General features: G+C 39.5%; 1 protein-coding gene across 1 annotated transcript; it reads right to left on the reverse strand.

The window, feature by feature from the left end:
- Positions 1-1,269: 1,269 nt before the first annotated feature.
- On the reverse strand, positions 1,270-19,844 carry gosr1 (golgi SNAP receptor complex member 1). The gene is made up of 9 exons (XM_061046441.1): positions 19,713-19,844; positions 19,149-19,260; positions 17,411-17,498; positions 16,697-16,804; positions 16,525-16,616; positions 12,385-12,459; positions 4,351-4,380; positions 2,157-2,239; positions 1,270-1,867 (listed from the first exon to the last, which is right to left on the reverse strand). The coding sequence occupies exons 1-9, from the start codon at positions 19,744-19,746 to the stop codon at positions 1,743-1,745; spliced, it is 747 nt and encodes a 248-aa protein (XP_060902424.1). The 5' UTR covers positions 19,747-19,844; the 3' UTR covers positions 1,270-1,742.
- Positions 19,845-20,142: the final 298 nt, after the last annotated feature.

The raw sequence follows: 20,142 nt of genomic DNA on the forward strand, positions 1-20,142 counted from the left end.
GAACGAGGACAAAACACCTAAATATATCCCCCTCAGTCCATTTCAGTGAGTTGCTTTGATTTGTATTCAAGTCCAGTGTCAGTCTGAGGCTGAGACAAAAAACACATTGTTTCTCAGATTCCCGCACCGCCAACAACAATCTGCTTTTAACGATGCAAACACGAGCTGCAATCCTTCCCCATCTCACATGAGCGATTCAGCTCCAGCCTTCAATATCACTCGTCAATTTGTGTTCCAGGAGGATCTCAATCAAAAAGAGCTGCGTGGGCTCTGCCAGGTACACTGGGCTAGGAAAATGCAGCATGTTCACAAACCAATCATCAAAGTAGTGTTTTTATTCTTCTTCAATAAAAACCTAAAATCGGCTGTTTTTTTCATCCAATAAGAATCTTTAAAAAGAGCCATATAACTCTGCAACACAACTCTCTACAGTCTGATAGTGATGTACATGAATGAATCCTATAAGTGAGCAAATCGAAAAACTGAAAATTCAGCTAGCTTTGAACTCATTCTTTGTCACTTAGCAAATAACCTGTGACCGAAAAACAACATGGATGAACTCTGTCCTCCTAGTGCCAAACTACAACCCCTTTGTTAGCCGACTTTCTGTTGTAATAACACTTTATTTTTTTTGACGATGATGGGAGAGCAGATTTGATTGTAAACATGTGAAGGAATCCTTAATTTCAATGATGAATTATTTGCTCTATATTATGTTTAAAAAGACTTTCACAGTTCGTCTTCATCTCAAAATGTTTTTTTATAATTTCCAAGGGCCATACATCACATACTGTACCTGTTTGTTTCTTTCCTCCAAGCAGCAGTCCAAAAGCTAAAGGTATATGAAGTTTACTGAATATTATAACAGGAGAAGCAATCTATTTTAACCATTAAGAGCTTGCAGGAAAACTCAGTTTAAAACATTTGCTTTACAATTAGACAATAATCAGAGTGGCTGCAGATTCATTTTTTCCTTATTTATCGTGTCAATTCCGTCAAAGCTCAGAAGTTTGAAGCTCGAACCTTAATTCACATTGTCCTTAGTTTGAACTCAGAGAAGGACCTCATGGGTTTATTTGTGTTAAAAGACAAAAACATTTTGTTTTTTAAGTTATAGAAATGTAGTAAAGATTATAGTTCTTTTGACAAGGCCTTCTCAGAAATGCGGGGGGCCCATGCAGTCCTCCATAGAGTTGATCTTGTATATTTAGTGAATAAAAATATGTCTAAAGGTTCAGTGTCTAGTTATGTCACACACTCTGCTGCACATACTGATATGAATAATTTATTATTTCACATTTTACAGAATGTACTATCCATCCCACTCCATCATTTAAAATAGGACCACTCAACTCAAATCCTTCCACCTGTGAAAAACAAAATGCATCACACATTCTCACAGTCTGCTCAAAACTTCCCTCAGCTTCGAGTTAATAATAGAATTTCTTTAAAATCATGTCTTAGTTGTACTTCTTCATCTTCACTCTCACATTTGGCCGATGAGCACTCAACCACCAGCATTTCCTTGTAGTCCCACCTGTAAATACAAGTTCAGTAGTTCATGTTGGTGATATTTGTTCTCGCCTATGAACTGGACAGACTGAAAGTCCTTCTGCTCAGGGAGGTCTCCAGGGCCCTCCAACCTCTGAGCTCAGTCTCCAGAGGGTACCACGCTACAAAAGAGTATATCGATCCCGCTCCTTTTTTTTTTTTTTTTCAAAGATCCCACGAGGTCCGATCCTTCAGTGAAAAGCATAAAGCAGAAGGAGGATGGTGCAGACGCCGACCACTGCTCCCAGGATGAGGGAGTCCCGTCTTTTCCGCAGGTTGATTCGCTGGATGAGATTATTGATGGTCGGGAAACGGTCTGGGAAAGTTAGGTTAAGGGAAATTCTAAAGATTGTACATTTTTGACCCAATAGGAAAGGAAATGTTTGCCTTTTAGGGATCTATTTGCACATGTTTCATAGTGACAAGTGTTTAAAGAAGAATATGATTCAATAACAAAAAAAACATCTCCACTGAAGTGAAAATCCGTCCTCCGATCAAACAGCCATTCATTCATACACTCTTAATGTTTTGATACCAGGTGTCCTTCTGTTCCCGCTCTGTTGTGAGCTTTCTGCATCATGAACACAATGTGGCATTAAGGATACTGGCCAAGGTGTTGACCCGGCTTTGTATGGACTTCAGATAGCCCCTCTGGGATGTCATGTTCTCCTTGGTCGCCATTGCAATACTAAAGAGAAAGAAAGAGAGAAAGTAGTTCAGAAGTGTAGATACACTCTATGTGGTTGTAGTCAGTCAGAGTCCACCATGAATTAGATATTCATTTGCAGATCAGAGGTGTTTTTGGGAGAAATGAGCATCCAGTTCGAGAGGATGCATAAAGTGTTCAAACGAAGGACAACAGATCCACGACAGAAAGGGAAAGGGAAAAATACCTGTAGATTCTTATCAAACGCACCTCACATTTGAAGTAGAGATTAAGTCGAGTTGTTGGTCCTTGTTATTTATTCAGACAAACCTAGGTTATTATTTAATAGGCAAACAAAGAAGTAATGATAAAATGAACAAACCTGGCTTTTTATCTTATTCTATTGATTTTTCATGAACTTTGCTTCTGTTCATTTAGTTGTGGTGAACTTTAGCAAGTCCAAAACAGACAAATGAATCAAAATCAGGTCAAAAAGTCAAATCTTTAGCCTGATGAAAAAAGATAACTGAATCTTAAGTATAATCCGTATTGATCATTCAAACGAATACAAAATTCATATTCGCACTTCCATTCAAACAACAGTTCACATTGAAGAAAATATAGGTCAGTGATACATCATTTTGGAAAGTTGAACAACCTCATGTGAAATGATTAAAAACAGGTATTGAATGGATAGGACGGCACACAGAATGAAATCATGCTGGTTTGACACAGACGTCATCCTATCCAGTTCTCCATGGGAGCCTGCAGTATGTGTGAGAGTGGACTAGGCTTGAAGAAGGGGGGGGGGGCATTGCTGTGATGAACTCAAAGGTTTCAGGAACTATGTTTAATTTCTGTTGCCTCTTTTACACACAATAATCAATAACAGCTATGGATCCCTTCACAACTGGGAATTTGATCAGCTCTGAAAACGAAATTCAAATAGAAAAAAAGATCAAATAGACATTAATATAGTGTTAATTCAGTAGAACAGTTGTTGCTTTTCTCCACTGCGAGTAGTATTATGGCTCTCATGAACAGCAGGGAGACTAGCAGTAAGCACTCACTCCCATCTCAGAGAGACAGAGCCCGAGAGGCAGGTCAGAAACAGTTCTGATGAGTGCAAGCGTGTGTGTGTGTGTGTGTCCTGAAAGTCCGCAGTCTTGGCTTGGAGCAGTGTTTTCAGGTTCATGTTCTCCTCAGTCAGGAAGAAACTGACTGCTGACTCCAGCTGCTCGTACAATCTCGATGTTAACCAGCTCATGAGAATAAGAGCTAAAGGATAGAGATTTACCTGAACACTCAGTGGTGAAATCAGTGATCGTAGTTAAAAAAATAAATAACTGAAGGAGGTCTCAAATCATGAAAATGCCTTTAAAGTGAATTAAATTCTTAATCTACAAACTCTTCAATCACAATCTGGAAAAGTACCTATTTACATGAACACAGCACAGTGCACAATATAAAGGTGCTGCATTATTAACAACTCGCTCCTACATGCAATAGAATTTTAAAAAAATGTATATTTTTTTAATGTGGACATATGCAGTAGATAAAAAAGTCAGATCATTTTCAAGCCAATCTCCTGTAAATAGAGATTACGAGATGTAGAGACAAAAATGGAAAAGGAAATGTGCAGAAAAGACCACTAAATAATATGAGAGCAAAGGAAGGTGGGTATTTAGGTAAATATAAAAACAACATGTTCATCATGTGTTCAGGCCTGAATAGCAGTGAGGAGTGGTGAGAAATAGATGACCAGTAAATCAGTGCCGAGGGAGACAGATTTCTGGGAACTAGGGTTACCAAAGTGACTGTCATTAATTTATGTATGTGAGATTTTGTATGACCAGCAGAACTCTCACTTCTGAGGCTTTGATAAGCATCAAACTCGTCCAGTCAGTGAATACACAAGGAGCAAAATAATTGACAAGTTCATTGGTTAAAAGTTTCAGCAAAAAAAGTTATGATGTCCTTACTCATTCTCCACTGTAGCTAAAGCCTGTTAGACCTGAGATGTGCAGGCCGTGTTAAGGTTCATTCCTGCACTGAGTCAGGAGAGCATAGATAACACAATGGAAAAGAAGGGGAGAGGGCTGTCACATATGTATATGTGGACTTACGTATGCAGGACAGAAAATATGTCTCACCTTATTGTGTCATCCATCAGTCTGTCCGAACTATAGCAGGGAGGGAGGGAGGGAGGAAAAGAAACAAGAGGTTAGTTATCGACATTATGTAACGCAGCGGTACTAAAACAGGAGCTAGTGCTAAAACAACATTCATACAACAACCAGTCTGGCAAAACACAGCTTCATGTAATTTAAATATTCAAACTATCATGTCAAACAACATCTCATGTAAAATGGATTACAAAATACTGTAGTCCAATGTCTGCAGAAGAGGTTTGACAGTTAGGTCCTTTGATCAGTTCAACACGTTCCCTAGGATGATTCCCACAGAACAGGACTTCCAGACTTTGTAACCAAGGAAGGATTCCCCCAGAAGATCTCATAGCTTCATTTTCTGCATAGCGTCATTCAGTGTCACATGCTTGTTTTTGCTCTGCAGAGACTATTAGAAGTACAAACAATCTCACAAACCTCGGAAGCCGTTTCATCAGTTTTGTGTCTCAGGTTGCTCATAAACAACAATGCTGTCAGTGGTTTTATTCCATAATTGGAATCAATTTGGATAATGTTCCAGAGAACTAAATTGAAGCCAAGCAAACAAAACAACAGGGATTGTGTTTCAGAGCTCAACATTCAATTTGACAGCGTCCACACCCTCGCTCTAATGCTCAGTATGCGGTTTCTTTTAAGCACTTTACCAATCTAAAGAGTCTAACCAAAGTATCAGGAGAGGGAAGGTCCTTCATAGATTCCTTCTTGATTTGTATCCACCTCAAAACACATCTACAGCTTTTACCCAAATCCCTTTTTAAACCTTAATGTTATCTCAATGGAGACCCAACTTCCAGGCTTGGAGGTAAATCACAGGGTTAACTCTTATTTGCCTGGGTCCTACTTTGATGTCAGCTTCTGATAATGCAAATCATTTTCTAATTTCATGGCAGAGCTTTACTAGAATCCACAAGGGAGTCAATTATAACAAGTTTAGTCGTGACGTCCAACCTCATATGATTACTACTTCTCAATTGGACAAAGTTTGAAAAAAACTAAAGCTAGAATAGAAATAAACTGAAGTAATATCACATATTTGTGGATTGAATTCAGCATTATATGGTATTGCAGGTGAACCATCCCCAACAAGAAAAAGCAACAGACCTTTATCCCTGCTGACGGCTTTTGCCAAGCTCTGCCAAGAAAATGGTTCTAAAGCACCAGGTGAGATCTATTGGACTAAACAGGAGACATCTTTTGGTCAAGTATCCAGGATTTACAAATTTCCAGTCCCAAAGCATCAAAAACAGCAGTCCAAAACCAATGCCATAGTGGCTATGTGTATATGTTGTACACAGTAGATGGGTATTGCTTTTAACATCAAACTTGGATCTGTTCTATTCAAGTCTCCAGTTAATTGTTTTGAACTGGCTACAATCCTCTACAACCTCTATGTAAGATGTTTGTATATTCTGTCAGAGTTCCCTTAACCTTGGACTTGGGTGTCATGATTTTAACATCTACAGAAGTGTCTGTAGGTCACCTTAAATTCATTGGACTCTTTTTTTGTTTCTTTTTCATGGAGGGGTGAAACCAACCATGAGGATCTGCATGTGCTTGTTGGCAATGTGTGTGCTGAGCCAACAGTTTGCTTTCCATGAAACAGATGCTAGGCCGCCCTCTAAGGAGTTTCAAATATGCAGTTCACAAAGTGATGAATCAAAGGAATGACTTATAATCACAAAAGAAAAGCTAATTTGTTAATATTGAGGCGGAGCAGCAAAGCTCAAAAGTCAAAGCCTCCAACAGGCAGAACAAATATTTTATTATTCTTGTAAAACCCTGATAGTACCATCTATAGGTTCTAAATAATTTGATTCTGGTCCACAGTCACTTATATGACCAGGCATTATGGACCAAGTGATCTCTCGGAGGATGGACCATTTTCTGGGTTATATATTGAACCAATTACTCTCACACTGGTCCTGCTAATGACCTGTAATCTTAGGGTTCTTCACTCTGCTGGTGGACCAAAAAGACATGACTATAGCAAATGTAATGGATGGCTGTTATTGTTGAAAACTTAATCATTACTGTAACTCAATCTTATTTGTTCAGTCAGAGGAAATTTCCAACTGATAAATAATTGTATTCATTCCTCTTTTTGATAACAAATAACACATGTCATTGGATTCATGAAATCTTAAACCATCTCAAATGTGTTGCCCATTAGAGCAGACACTTCATGGACATTGCACAGTCACGATGTGGACCAGGCAGCCTTTTGTTCTTGGATCATAGCTCAGCAAACAAGCACCAGACGGTTATTTGGTAGTGCTTTGTGATTACATATTTTTCTTGAATCAAAACTAAGTTTGTGAAATGGTATCGCAAGCAGCACAAAATTCCCCTTCGAAGGTTGGCAGGCAAGTTTGGCACAAATTGATTTTAGAAGCTGGAGGGTGCAGCAGAGACTGATAGAGAAACAGGATGTCGTGACGCAAAGCGCAGTGGATCGTGCAGTCTATAGGAAAAAAATAGGAGAATGCTCCAGACACTTTACTTATTCAGTCATTTTGAAAAATCCCACGAGCTGTAATATTTCTTATTTGATTATTTTGGCACACAGAGGCAGTAGATCTAGGAAAGGAAAAGTAAGGTACTAAAAACGGACAGCTAAATGACACCGAACTTAAATGATCAAAACCAACACGGTGGATAAATGACTGACAGAGAAAAATGCACCTTAACTGTCTGTCACCGATGGCCTGCACTCTTATAAATCATGAGCTGAAGAGTGAAAAGGGAGAGTGGTAGTGTGCTGAAGTGAGCCTTGATTCCTGGGATTTTTATATGCATGCTACGAGATGGGCCAAAAGATTTATGCCTTGCACCATCCATCATCAAAACACAGCGGTAGTGGTGAGGTTGATTGTGCCATCACATTCATGTATATATGGCCTTCTGTGGTTTCAGATCTGAGTGCATGCATGCCTTCCATTTCCCCGGGTCAGTGGTGTTTCGCTGCAGTCATTAAATCGCTCGTTAGCTTAAGGCTAATTGCCTTTCCCGGTGTGATGAATCAACCAGCCCTGCCCACATGCTTTCTTGCTATCTCTTTCCATTCACAGGCATAAACACAGAGACATCTGCATTCACACTCAACAAACGAAGTCAAAACGATCCCTGCGTTAGCAGAGCTGAGCAGATATCACTTAAGCCTTAAGTACAACAAAGATTAACTGAAATTAAAACGCATTTCTTGTCCGCTGATTCATCAACTCGAATACTATTCAAGTTGTATTCTGAAAGGAAATACTTTAAAGCAACCTTTTGAGAGCAATGCTCTGCCAGATTGGCTTTAGATCAAGATGAGGCAACAGAATCAGCCAGGTAAACTGATACGTTAATTACTTTGCTGAGGAAACAGTCTTGCTAATCTTGGCAGCAGTTATAGAACGCAAACTGCAGCAGCAGCAGCAAAGAGGAAAAGTGGTCACAAATCAAAGCTCAGAGCTGATACAGAACGCTCTGCTACATACTCAACACACCTCACACATTGCATCACTCAATGAGATGATTACATTAGTTACATGGATGCATGTAACCACCCTTCATGTGCGATTTACATAAAACCTAATAAAAGAAAGAAGGCTCTGATCTAAGGGATGAAAAACAAGGAATATAAGACACACTTGGGAGTTTGTACAAACCAATGATCTTGAATTTTATGATAGTGAATATTGTTGACAAACAACTAAAGCTGGGTCGTGTAGGTGATTTGATCCAGCATTTTTAAAGCAGACAATCTTGATGATTACCCAGGAACAAAACAGACATGAAGTGCCCCAAAAATGCGTCTTTGACATTCTTGTTGGACTAGCCTGTGACCGGACAACTAAACTTTCAAAACTGAATTGTGGATCTTAACTGGATACATCCGGTGAGAGAAAGAGAGAGCACAAGCACTTAACCCAGAACCCTCAGAGCCCTCCTGTGCTGATTACATTAGCATTGCAGGGAACAGGCAAAGGTGGATAAGGGTCAGGCGGACTCAAAGCAGGGGCCTCCAACCAAGGATGAGGAGAGTAAAAGCTCAATGCATAAACAAAAAAACAATGGTGTTAGATTTTTTGATAAATGTGCTTCTTAAAATGAAGAAGTGAAAAACAACTCATCTTCTCCCTCCTTTCAGTTGTTCACTCTGGTCTTGTTAGACCGCACTCAGAGAAAACTCATTTTAAACTTAATGAATGTAATCCAGAAAGCGCCCAACTCTTAAGAGAAACATTAAGAATGGCTATGATATTACAAGCTAAAAGCATCATTTCCAATTTCCAAAGGAACATTACAGAAAGAAGTAGACCTCCTGGGAGGTTTTGAACCATGCATTATTATGCAATACAAGTTTCAATGGGAGGTTTAAAGAGGCCTTGCCTTGAACTGACACCAATGCTGTGTTGAAGAAAGGACATATCTGTTTGACAGGAAGTCTTTCTTTGAGTGACCACTCCCATTATAGCTTTTCCCACATGAACCCTTAATGGACCTTTCCCTCCCTCCCCTCTAGTTTATTCATGAACACCCCTTTGTTGCAGGGAGAGATGGAAAATCGAATGTAGAAATAAAAGAGGATGCATGGAGGAAGAGATAAGTTGAACTATTAGCTCTTATTATTTAACAGCATCAAGTTACAGTTAAATAATGTTTATTATCAAAAAGGTCTTGCAGACAGTTATTGAGTTCTATTCTACAAGATGAAATTGATGAGCTGCTGCTTTACACTTTGTATGTTGATCAGGTTAAATGTAGAGGTAATACATGGATAAAATAGCAAATCTGTCTAAATAGTAAAATTTGATGTTGGACTTAACTCCAAAGCTTTTTCTGATCATTGATCAGTTTATTACTGCTAATCAAGAAGCAGCTTCCTCTCATTTTCTTCACAGTAGTTTCTGTGGTTGTAAGGTCAGAAAAACAGGCTGCAGTAACAAGTTGAAAACTATCATGAACTCTAAATGCATGAGAAAATTGCTGTGAATCTCAGAGAGCAGGAGCCGCCCTCCCTTCTCAACACTGCTGGGAACATAAATCACTGTCCTGAAGCGTCTTTAAGAGTTACTGTCATTCAACAATGACTACTGCAATGACAGCTTTTCAAATCTAATGTGTAGGCACACTAGCAGGTGTGACTGATGTGGAAGATGATATCTTTAATATAATCCTTCTCAGTCTGTCTCATTGCGTTCTGTTAAGAATGAATGTCGGCTCACAAGACTTCAGGAACACTCACTTGCATTGCTTGAACATAGTTGTTTGGTTTGGTTGCTGGTATTTTGTCAGGAAGTGATTAGTCTGGGCAGATCAATTTGGCAATGCTGGTGCCATGATGGCAAATGTGTTCTAGGACAAAACATACAAAACTGACAAAGTGTACAAACTCATACCATTATACATTGTATAATCTCCCCATACCGGTGAACAGACAAAAAAACCTTAACCCTCATGTGGGCTCATATGCCAAAGGGAAGTCGTCTACGGCACATAACAGGGTTTTATCACAAGCTGAGCTGCAAAGTTAAAACTCTGCAGACAGCTCTCTTATATCTTTGGCTGACGACTACATTTTTAAAATAATAATAGTTTACATTACAAACGAAACCTCCTCATTCATGAGAGATAGCATTTTAACCAAAATCTCTCCTCTTCATTAAATATCCCCTGCACCCCCCTTTAGTACAACTTGGGATGATTGCTTTAGCCACATTGCAACCCTTTCTTCTTCGGGCCCTCTTATTGTTTTATAGCTCTAATAGGATCAACCGCTACCTGATCCTCATCTCCAATCTCCTCTTTCCCCTCCATTCCCATCTTTGTCAATGGCCTGGGAAAGCCCTCTAATATGGGTTGTGGCTTTATAAGATAATTCTATTATCCTGATCAATTTGATTGGCATGGGCTTGGGTTTAGATGCTAAGAGGCTGCAGCGAGCTGGAGGACGCTCTGAACAATGTGCCAATTCCGTTCTGAACTCACATTTCTTAGGTTATTTCATCATCAGTTTTCAGTTCGCACAGTTTTTATAAATGAAGAAGGAGACGTTCCTATCCAAGGATTTCTTGAAAACAATTTCACTTTTCCTCAGTCATGCCAAGATATTGGAAGACAGCACAAAGCAGATAAATGTAACCACATGTTGGTCTTTTTCTGGGCTTCTTTCACTGCTTTAAGGAATCTACTAACTATTGTAAGCGCTTTCCTTGTAGTGTAACATTGAATATCACAAAGCAACTTCAAATGATTGAATATTCTCCAGAGCTACATTATAATATTTATGCAATTACCGGTAAGCTTCATTAATCCATTGACTTCAGAGGTGTAGCAGTGTTAGCACTCTGCAGCTCCATCACTCTCCATGTAAACCTCTTTCCTCTGAGTCCTGACCCTTCACTTAGAGATTCTGTCCATGCTGCACCTGTTCTCTATTATTCACACACTAACAGTAGATGTTATCCCCCGTAATGCCTGGAAAGCATTTGAATCATTCTTCATGTGATGTTACATTAGGCCATGGACCAAACTGGGTTCATAATTGTAACTAAAAGCAAAATACAGAAGAAGAATCAGGCAGATCTAATTGGTTCATCAGAATGACATCGGGTGACAAGAGAAGAACCTTAGATGTTTACACTTCACCTTCTTGTGTCCAGTTAAGAGTTAAAGGACATTCCTCTACTTTCAGTATGATGTGACACGATTTGTAAGATGATTATCATCATGCTATCAATTAAGGAATCCCCACAATAAATCTAATTAAACATATTTGTCTTAAACTCTTGGTTGTATCCACACATTAACAATATGCACACTATCATTCCATGATTTGTTACAGCCGCAAGAGCAACAAAACAGAGACAAAAAAGACAAAATTGTCGGCTTATGAATGTTCATTTCCCTACCAGTGCACTTACTGTATACTGCATGTAAAAAAAAAAAAGACTCTAGCAAAGCTTATATTAGATAACATAATATGTCATATATCTAAGAAATCTCAGAACCATCAAACACTGCTGTGGGTTTAGTACTTTCTCTTTTTGGTTATTAATGTTTATTTTTTGGGGTCGTACACGTCAGTCTTAGCCAAACATCAGCCATGATGGAGGAAAAATTGAGTGTTTGTAAAGAGGTCTTTGATGGGGAATAATTGAGGCATTATTCTTTGAGTAGCTGATACAGGAAACAAACATTCTGCAAAAGAGAACCAATCAGACTGCTTTGGATTTGCAGAAATCATCATCAAGCCTCAGCCATGTTAAAAGCTCTGATGTGGGTTATTGGTTTTTCATCTGAGGGTGTGTTTCATAGTGTTTGCCCTGCTGTGCTGACATCCATTTTTACTTTCCACACAGGGTACCTCTCACACCTTTCTCTCACAAACACACATAGGCAGGTACACGCATACACACATTTCACAAACTTTACTCGCTCATGCTGTTCTGTAGAGTTTGAGTCAGCCAAGTGATAGTGGGACACTAATGAGGTTTCTGGCGGAATATGGTTTGACCTACTGTGTCATGATGAAAAGTCTGCTTAACTTTTCACAGCTCAAAGTTACCAAGTTATGTTATTTCAGCACAATACCTATGTAAAGAATTTGCTTATTTGGTATAATGTGGCAAGACAATGAAGTGTTCTTCACTTGAATGACAAAAAAAGCACTCAGAAGTGGCCTCCATTTTTCTCTATCAAGAATTACACTACAAACTCAGGATGAATGAATGCACATTGAGTGATGGAAACAGATGTCCAATCTACTACAGAGTAACAGCATATAGACAGAAAGTGCAAAGGGTTACAAAAGAAGCATCTGTAACCATAGTAAGCTCCTCCAGTGTTAGTCCAACCCACCATCAAAATACCATATTTTATTGTTATCCCAGCTATGATGTACGGAAAGTATGTTGTAATCTGAATATCTGATGGGATTGACATACAAAAACTCACTAGTAAATATCTTTGAAGGCTTTAAATCTTCAAAAGTGGCACCAAATTTAAACTTACTTTCTCAGGTGGTCATGTTCCTTAAGAAACAGCTCTGTTCTTCTGTTGTTGACCCCAGAGCCACTCTTGTATGTCCTGAAAAGGGGAAACAGAAAAATTTGTCAAAACAAAACTGTCACTATGACCAATGACCATAATGACAACCTCTGCGTTCAAGAAATGAGTTATCCAGTCATTCAAAACATAAAGATATCCAAACTTCCCAACTGTATCTTGGAAACCCTTCAAGTCTAGTCTTTAGAGCCCCTCACAACGAGCTGAATGTTGCTGTGGCTATAAGAGTCTATCACTAATGATTCTCTTCATTTCAGGACATAGGCCATGAGGATGAGTTGGTCAGAGATGAGATATCTGAATAGTCATTGAATAACCATATCAGTCTTTTTTCCCTCCTCACCTGTTCAGTTTTTGCATAAGCAAGCTCTTTGAAATCCCTTCTGACCTATTGGGATGGTTAAAGGCTTTATATGCGATTTTTCACACTTACATGTAATAGAAATCAAGTATATCCTCTGAAAATAACTCTGTGAGTCATGACTGTCCACAATGAGTGTGACACCCTAGTCACACTGTCTGTGATGTTTTCCTAGTTTTCCGAGTCCTGTCTTCAGTTTGTTTATATCGCCGGGACGGCTGGCCGACTCATATATAAAAGCATATAAATATAATAAATGAAAGAGTGCATATAAAGCCTTTAACTTAATCACACAAACAGCAAACCCTTTTTGCATAATCTGTTGTCTCACAAGTCCATTGTGTCAACTGCTTTTCTATGTGATTTTTTGATCTGATCCTCAGATAAAGAGCATTGATAAAACTTCTGTGTATGCATATTTTATTTACTATCCATTGGCGCCAATACAACAGCTTCCGCCGTATGTGCTTTAGAGTAATAGCCATCTTGTGGTTTACCAATGGAAAGCTTTTAATGTGAAGCAAGCAGCAGGAAATCTTCAGTTTGCATTAGCAGTAACTTAACACAGGAAATATACACCAGCAAAAAACAGATTCCTATCAATTGGTTGAAAGCACGAGCTGGAGGAGTGGTAGGAGTGAAACAAGTGTTGCATTTTTTTTGGTCACAACTAGGAGGGGCAGTGATAGTCATCCTGTCGAGCAGAAACATACATGTCATAATGATCCAACTTAAAACATATGTCTGGGCAGTGGGAAAGGTCCAACTTTACTCTTAAGGGTTGGAGTATATAACGGTTTATAGAATTTTGATTAATAAATTCTAGCTCACAATTCTAACACTACTTTTATCCGGTCAGAGACCACTGCTTCCATTCACACACTTATAGCATACAGTCCAAGGTTTACAAGCAATCTCAGCAATCTGGTAGCAAAGCAGTCTAAGATGATGGGTTGGTTGTTATACCGCTCAAACGGTGAATCTATAACACCCATTTTCTTTGGCTTGATGCTACTCCAGCCATTAGCATCCTGTAACAGCTGGCTCCAATTGCTCTCCTGGGATTCTGGTCATTTAACACAGCCCAAGTCTCTGTTCGGGCGACAACAAGCAAAACAGCAGAGGAGAAAGAGGGGGGGGGGGGATATACCATAAAAATCGAACCCAACCAAGCTAACAGTGAGCAGCCCAAGAAGAAATGTGCCTGCTCCTTTCCCATGTGTGCCATCAAAAGCCTCTGAATGGGAATACTATATTCAGTACGCATGCCAAAGTGGCTGCCTTGAGCATGAACAGGCCGCACCACCAGCAGTACTGATGCATCTGTGGGGCAACAATTGACTGTGCTGACAGCCAGCTTCATCACTCCAGCCAGGCTTTTTAAAAGGGCACCAATGTAAATCACAGGCTGGCTGTCATTTTTGTTGCTGACATTTAGAATCAAAGAGAAGAGGAGCGGAGGGGGGGGGGGGGGGGTGCTCAGCGCTGCTCTGCGCTACGATTATTATGAATGCAGCCCTGTGTGTGTTTGTGTGTGTGTGTATGTTTTGCTGACCAAGTGAAAGATATTGATACAGTGTTTGATAGGGTGTCATTTTCCTAATTTAGGTGTTGGTACAAATGAGACAGTGTGCACTATTTCTTTTAATCAGTATGGATTTTGTGTGTGCGCAGCGTAAACAACAGTGATACACATGAAAATGTACAGTGAACAGCCCCAGGATTACACCATACTCAAGATCTCTACTGCCCTCTAGATGACAAAATTGTTCAAAGGTTTAGATGCTGCATAAACGTCCATCACTAACTAAGTCAGGAACATGACAGGCTCCACATTTTACTAAGTCTTAAAAATAGGTAGCTAGACTTCAGGCTGTTTCAGTTGCTTTAATACATTTTTAAGTCCTTTCTTATAACGTCCCAAGCAAACATCAATGAAGAAGGTAAGAGGGGAATTGCTCAAAATAAATAGTTGCATGTAAAGCGTGACCCCAGGTCTAAGTGAAGGTCAGCCAAAGGGGCAGCAGCAGTGTTTGCATGACTTTTAGTCTACTTGTTAGCTCAGATGGTTCCCTCATTAGACGCCCTGGGCACATTAGTCATTGTTAGGCTGAACACCAGGTCAACAATTTAGGCTCATTTAGATGCATTACATTCATCAGCACTGAGCCTGTTAGTAGGGTCAGTGGCACTACTTAACACTGGGATTTAATGAGAAGATGGAGTGAACTGTAGCATGTAGCGCTGACCTCACAGGGTGTTAAAATAAAATTGCCGGTTTGTAGCATGAACTCAAATAATCATCAGACTGCAATGGCTTAGAGGTGCATTGATCAAACTAGTTTTAAGACAAATTAATTCGAGGAATACAAAAAATAATGGTATAAGACATAAACCATCTTAAGATCTTATTTGTAATAAGCGTATAGAGAATGCTGTATAGGAACAAAGTTGTAAGCTCAGCCTTTTAGAAAAGAATGTAAACAATACAAACAACAACAGTTATTAAAGTAATGTGGGGTTATAATAAATAAATCCTTAGTGCCAAAGAGGGACTACTTTATACAATGTGGGCAAAGGGGCAGCAGGTCACTCAACCATGATGTGTGCTGTCTGTATGTGTGAGACTGTGAGCTGCGCAGCTTTTCTACATTTAAATCCCTGAAATCATACGTGGACAGGTTGATCAATGGCTTTTACACAGATTGTATTTTATTGGTAAAAGCCAAGAAGAATTGATTTAAAAAAAAAAAAAAAAAACGTATTTAGTAATAGAAGTACCAACAACCTAGGTTGAACTAGACGTGTGCTTTAATGGTTAAATGTGGGAAATGGGAAATATGTCCCTGTCCAAAAGATTTAAGGAACACATTTCTTAACCATGACAATCTAATCTTCCCTTTAAGTTATATTTTATTTTGTTTTATTAGGTTTTCTGTATCATGTCTGGTTGCATATCTGTTTTGGTAGTAATATCCTTTAATTATATAGATGTGCACCAAACAAAGGAGTTTGAAACTAACACCGATAGTGACAAAGTTATGATATAAAGTGACTGCAAGACCAACGGAGCGTCCACGAAGCATCTGAAGACTATCTGCGTATTAGTTTGATGGAGGGGGATCAATAGGAATCCTGCAGAGCACACTGTATGTTCACCGCTGCGTCTTACAGATCAATAAGCCATTACAAAAAAACGACAAGAGTCATGGTCTGGGGGAGCCTCCATCTCATTTCAATACACTCAGTCACGACTGAGCCAATCTGCGGAGAGGACACACTTTCTCAATGCAAGGCCAAATAGGCAATGAATTATCTCAGGTTTAATGGCAAACATTTTTCAAGAGCATGCCAGCTGGAAGTCAAGGTTCAACTCTCCCTCTGAGGAATACGGTCGACGATATGGAAGTACTGTGATTAATGCCACAGCCCAGATCAAACACAAGCAATGCATCACATGACCATATTGTTTGTTTTGTATGCAGCACCATGTACAGTTTCCTGTGACACACTCAGAAAGTGCGCTGGCTCTATTGAATATCCCCCTGGGATTAATAGAGGAATTCTGATTCTGCCAACACGTTAACTGTGCCTTTGCCAGTCAATACATTTGATAAGCTATAAATATTTTCACATTTAGACCAATTTTGGATAGCTGTATACATATGCTGGTACACTGGCTGTATGGCAAAAGAAATCATAAAGTGTTCCGACTTTATACTCACTCGATGTCTTTCCTGACAGACCCGAGCAGGTCTTCTCTTTCCCGGATGGCCAAGAAGTTGCCTTTGGTTTTGTGGAATTCATGTGTGTAATCCTGCATACAAACAGGTGAAAACAATTATAACAGAAATAAATGAAAGAGTGTATAACCTAAAGAAGATTAAGAAGGCAAACCTGTAGGATGTCTCTGTGTCTCTGGAGCGTGTGCATAAGTGCAGCGTTGATAGAAGTTGTTCCCGGGGCGTTGGTATACTCCGCCATCTTGTCATTCACTCCAGTCAGCTGGAAGAGAGTTTAGAAAATGAGTGAATGATGGACAGAAAAGACGCCAGGTAAACCTTCAGATAAAACGATAAGGTGGATCCCGCACAGAATCCAAATGACACTCAGGTAAATTCAAGATTTATGATACAGCACACCTTAGATATGAATGCATTGTACCCTTCATGATCAAAAGTGAATAATATTATTTGTATGCGTTATTATTAAGTGTATTTTGTACCAGACAAAAACGTTGTCTTTCCCATATAATTTTACATAATAATAGATTAGCCTACATTCATTACGCCTACTTATCGCTTTGAACTGTATTCTCATATCAGTTTTTTATTGGCTCCATGCCGCTCTGTTTGTTACCGTCGGCCTGATAGATTATATGAAGCAAACGCTGCATCTTTTACATAAACACGGTTGTAAAGCATCAGTTAGGCCAGATAACCAAAAGATATACTGGGTATGTTGAACTCGCTTGGTAGTATAGGCCCCGCGTGGAACCCTGCAGTCCCCTCTTGCATCTTAAAAGACAAGAGCCTTGAAATAAACCAGCACTGCTGTTTTCTAAAGTCTCTCTGCCTTTCCACAGCCACTGGCCCATGACAATTTACTCACTTTGGACAGAAGTTGTTCAATCTCCACTGACATGGTGTCAAACATCCTGTCCTGGGTGGAGTTGTTTAGCAAGGGGGTGGTGTCTGACCTTCATGAGGAAAAATAAAGAACAAAGAGCAATTAGAAAGATGACAGACTTAAAGCCTTTTGTTTGTAATTCATTTATTTAAAAAAAAATGTGTAATGTACTTACTATGACAGAGTAAATTCCCTAAGCCATCACAAGTTTCTCGCATGGAGCATCGAACCAGCACTACTTTACTACTACAGCAATCTTTTTTTATAGTTGACACCACCTTAATATCATATTGATTGTGTGCTAAATCTCAAAGCTATAGAGTTAACATAGATTAAGCATTGATTACCCAAAGAACCAAAGGTGCTAGTGTTTCAAGAATAAGATCTCTATAGGGAGTTCTCCTTCATATGTATCTATCCATTGGATTTTGTAGCTGTTGAACAACACCTGTGTAACTGACATAGCTTCAATGCATTGTTCATAACACTTCCTTCCTACAGCCAACACTTTCCTGTTTCTAGTTTCCCAGGCCCACAGACCACTACAGATCAGGCCACTTAAAACCTGGGTTATGCTCTACTAGAAATTGTCTCTTATTATACAGGTGATGTATATGGTATGTTTTATGAGATCATTGATCCAAAGTCCAATGAAGTTCTTTTCATGTTGTGTAGTACACAGAAAGGTATCATATCAAGGCAGTGTCAGATTAAATTGTATTAGTTTCATGGTTATCACACCTAGGTTACGACACATCCCACTTAGGCCCCAGTCCTCCTACATTGATGTACCCAGTTAGGTGCATAAAGACAAATAAGGGGCTTGAGCTTCTGTTGATTATGGGATGCAACTTAACAGTTAACATCTGAAATCAATAAAAAAATGAACCAGTGTATAATACATAATTCATGTGTTGTTTTTTGAAAGTGTAGCTACAATGTATAATGCTATCAAAGCTATTGTAGCATGTGTTATTATATGACAATATAATGGCTCAGTTGGTAGAGTCGTAGCCTCTCAACCAGAAGGTCGAGGGTTCGATCCCAAGCTGAGCAACATGTCTGATGTGTCCTTGGGACACTTAACCCTGCATTGCTCCCGCTGCTTCGGTGGCGGTGTACTTACTCTCTGATGTACGTCGCTTTGGATAAAACTGCTGCTAAGTGAATTGTAACATTATAACATTTCCCCATCACTGTTAAAGTGATTATATATATATATTACATTAAAGGCACAAAAAAACTAGTTCTTCTCCTCCTCCTGAATTAGCAGTGAGCCAAAGTAAAAATGACACTTAAAAAACAGTTCTACGCACTCTGTACTCCAGAAACAGCTCTTATACACTATGAGCATGTATAACTATTTAACTGTCATGTACTGTATTGCTTCCTCTCAGTCATGGCTTTGTTCTAATACATATCATTTCACTGTTACTTTAACCGTGTCACAACAATATACCATCCCAGGGGTATATGTTTCATCGAAAAAAAATATGCCTTGTGAATATGAGCACCTGCCCCTATTAAACCCTCTACAGGTCCCTGCACCAAGTACAGCAGTAGTAACAAGTGGTTTGACCTGTCGTGAGGTATCTGTGCAGTTTTCAGTCAGGCTATCTTTCTTTCTACTTCAAAATGACTTGCATGACTTTTAACCTACACATGCCTAACACGGTTGTACTGTGTACAGTGGAGGCGTGACGTGAAGTTATGATCTTACGTGTCTCCTCGACGTCCATCCCTAGAGCTGCTGTAGCTGGTGCACAGCTTACTGAAGGAGACCAACTTCAAGTCCAGTTCATTCTCCAGCTGTCTGGCCTGCTTTCGCAGATCTGTGACGCAGACACACACGAATATATTTAACATTCATAATTACAGGTGTTTTTTTTTTTTTTTGTAAAGCAGAGGCGATGGCTACATGATCACCTGAACCCTTGATAACCTGAACGAGCTAACTTATTACAACATGAAAGATACCGGTGTTAACTAATCACCATCTAATGATTTTTGACATCTGGCACAATGGACATGTGAGGTTGTGCAGCAGATATCACGTTTTGTCGGTGCGACACAGATTTAAAAAGCTTCGGGAGTAACGTTAACTTGCGATGTGCGTTAGCTAGCGTGTGTGAAGCTAGTCGTTGTAAAGACACGTAACGAGTTTTAAACATGGGTGTATGAGACGAATACGACGGGAAACACTGGCAAATTAAATGTCAAAATATGGGCTGTGGACACTGCTACTACTGGTGACTGTTTGTCGTGTCAAATATTGCTCCCTTACCTTCCCAGTAGTTACTGCCTCCTATTCCTGCCATCTTTGTTATTCTGGGACGTCACCAAGTTCCGGGGTGCGTCACGTGTCAGGGGAAGACGTCAGCTCAGCCTTTCAGGCAGCACACCGCCTGGATCTCCCACCACGACGGTACCAACCGATAGACTGTATGTAGGCCAAACACATGAAAAGAAAACATCGGCTTGATAAACAACATGAACATTTTATTGTTGTCTACCATTGTTGATTCGGATATAGCAGCCAGCAATAGTATTATCAGTAAATGTCTTTCTTTACTTATCTTGTCAGATCCGTCGGATAAGTTGCCCAGCCCAGGGATGGGGCAACTTTGGTCACAGCAAGGGCCACATTCATTTAATTCTCACTGCCAGAGGGCCAAATTGTAGTATACAAAAACTCCAATTCTGTCAAAAAACTA

This window comes from Labrus mixtus, chromosome 9, assembly GCF_963584025.1.
Source record: "Labrus mixtus chromosome 9, fLabMix1.1, whole genome shotgun sequence".
Lineage (NCBI taxonomy): Eukaryota > Metazoa > Chordata > Actinopteri > Labriformes > Labridae > Labrus > Labrus mixtus.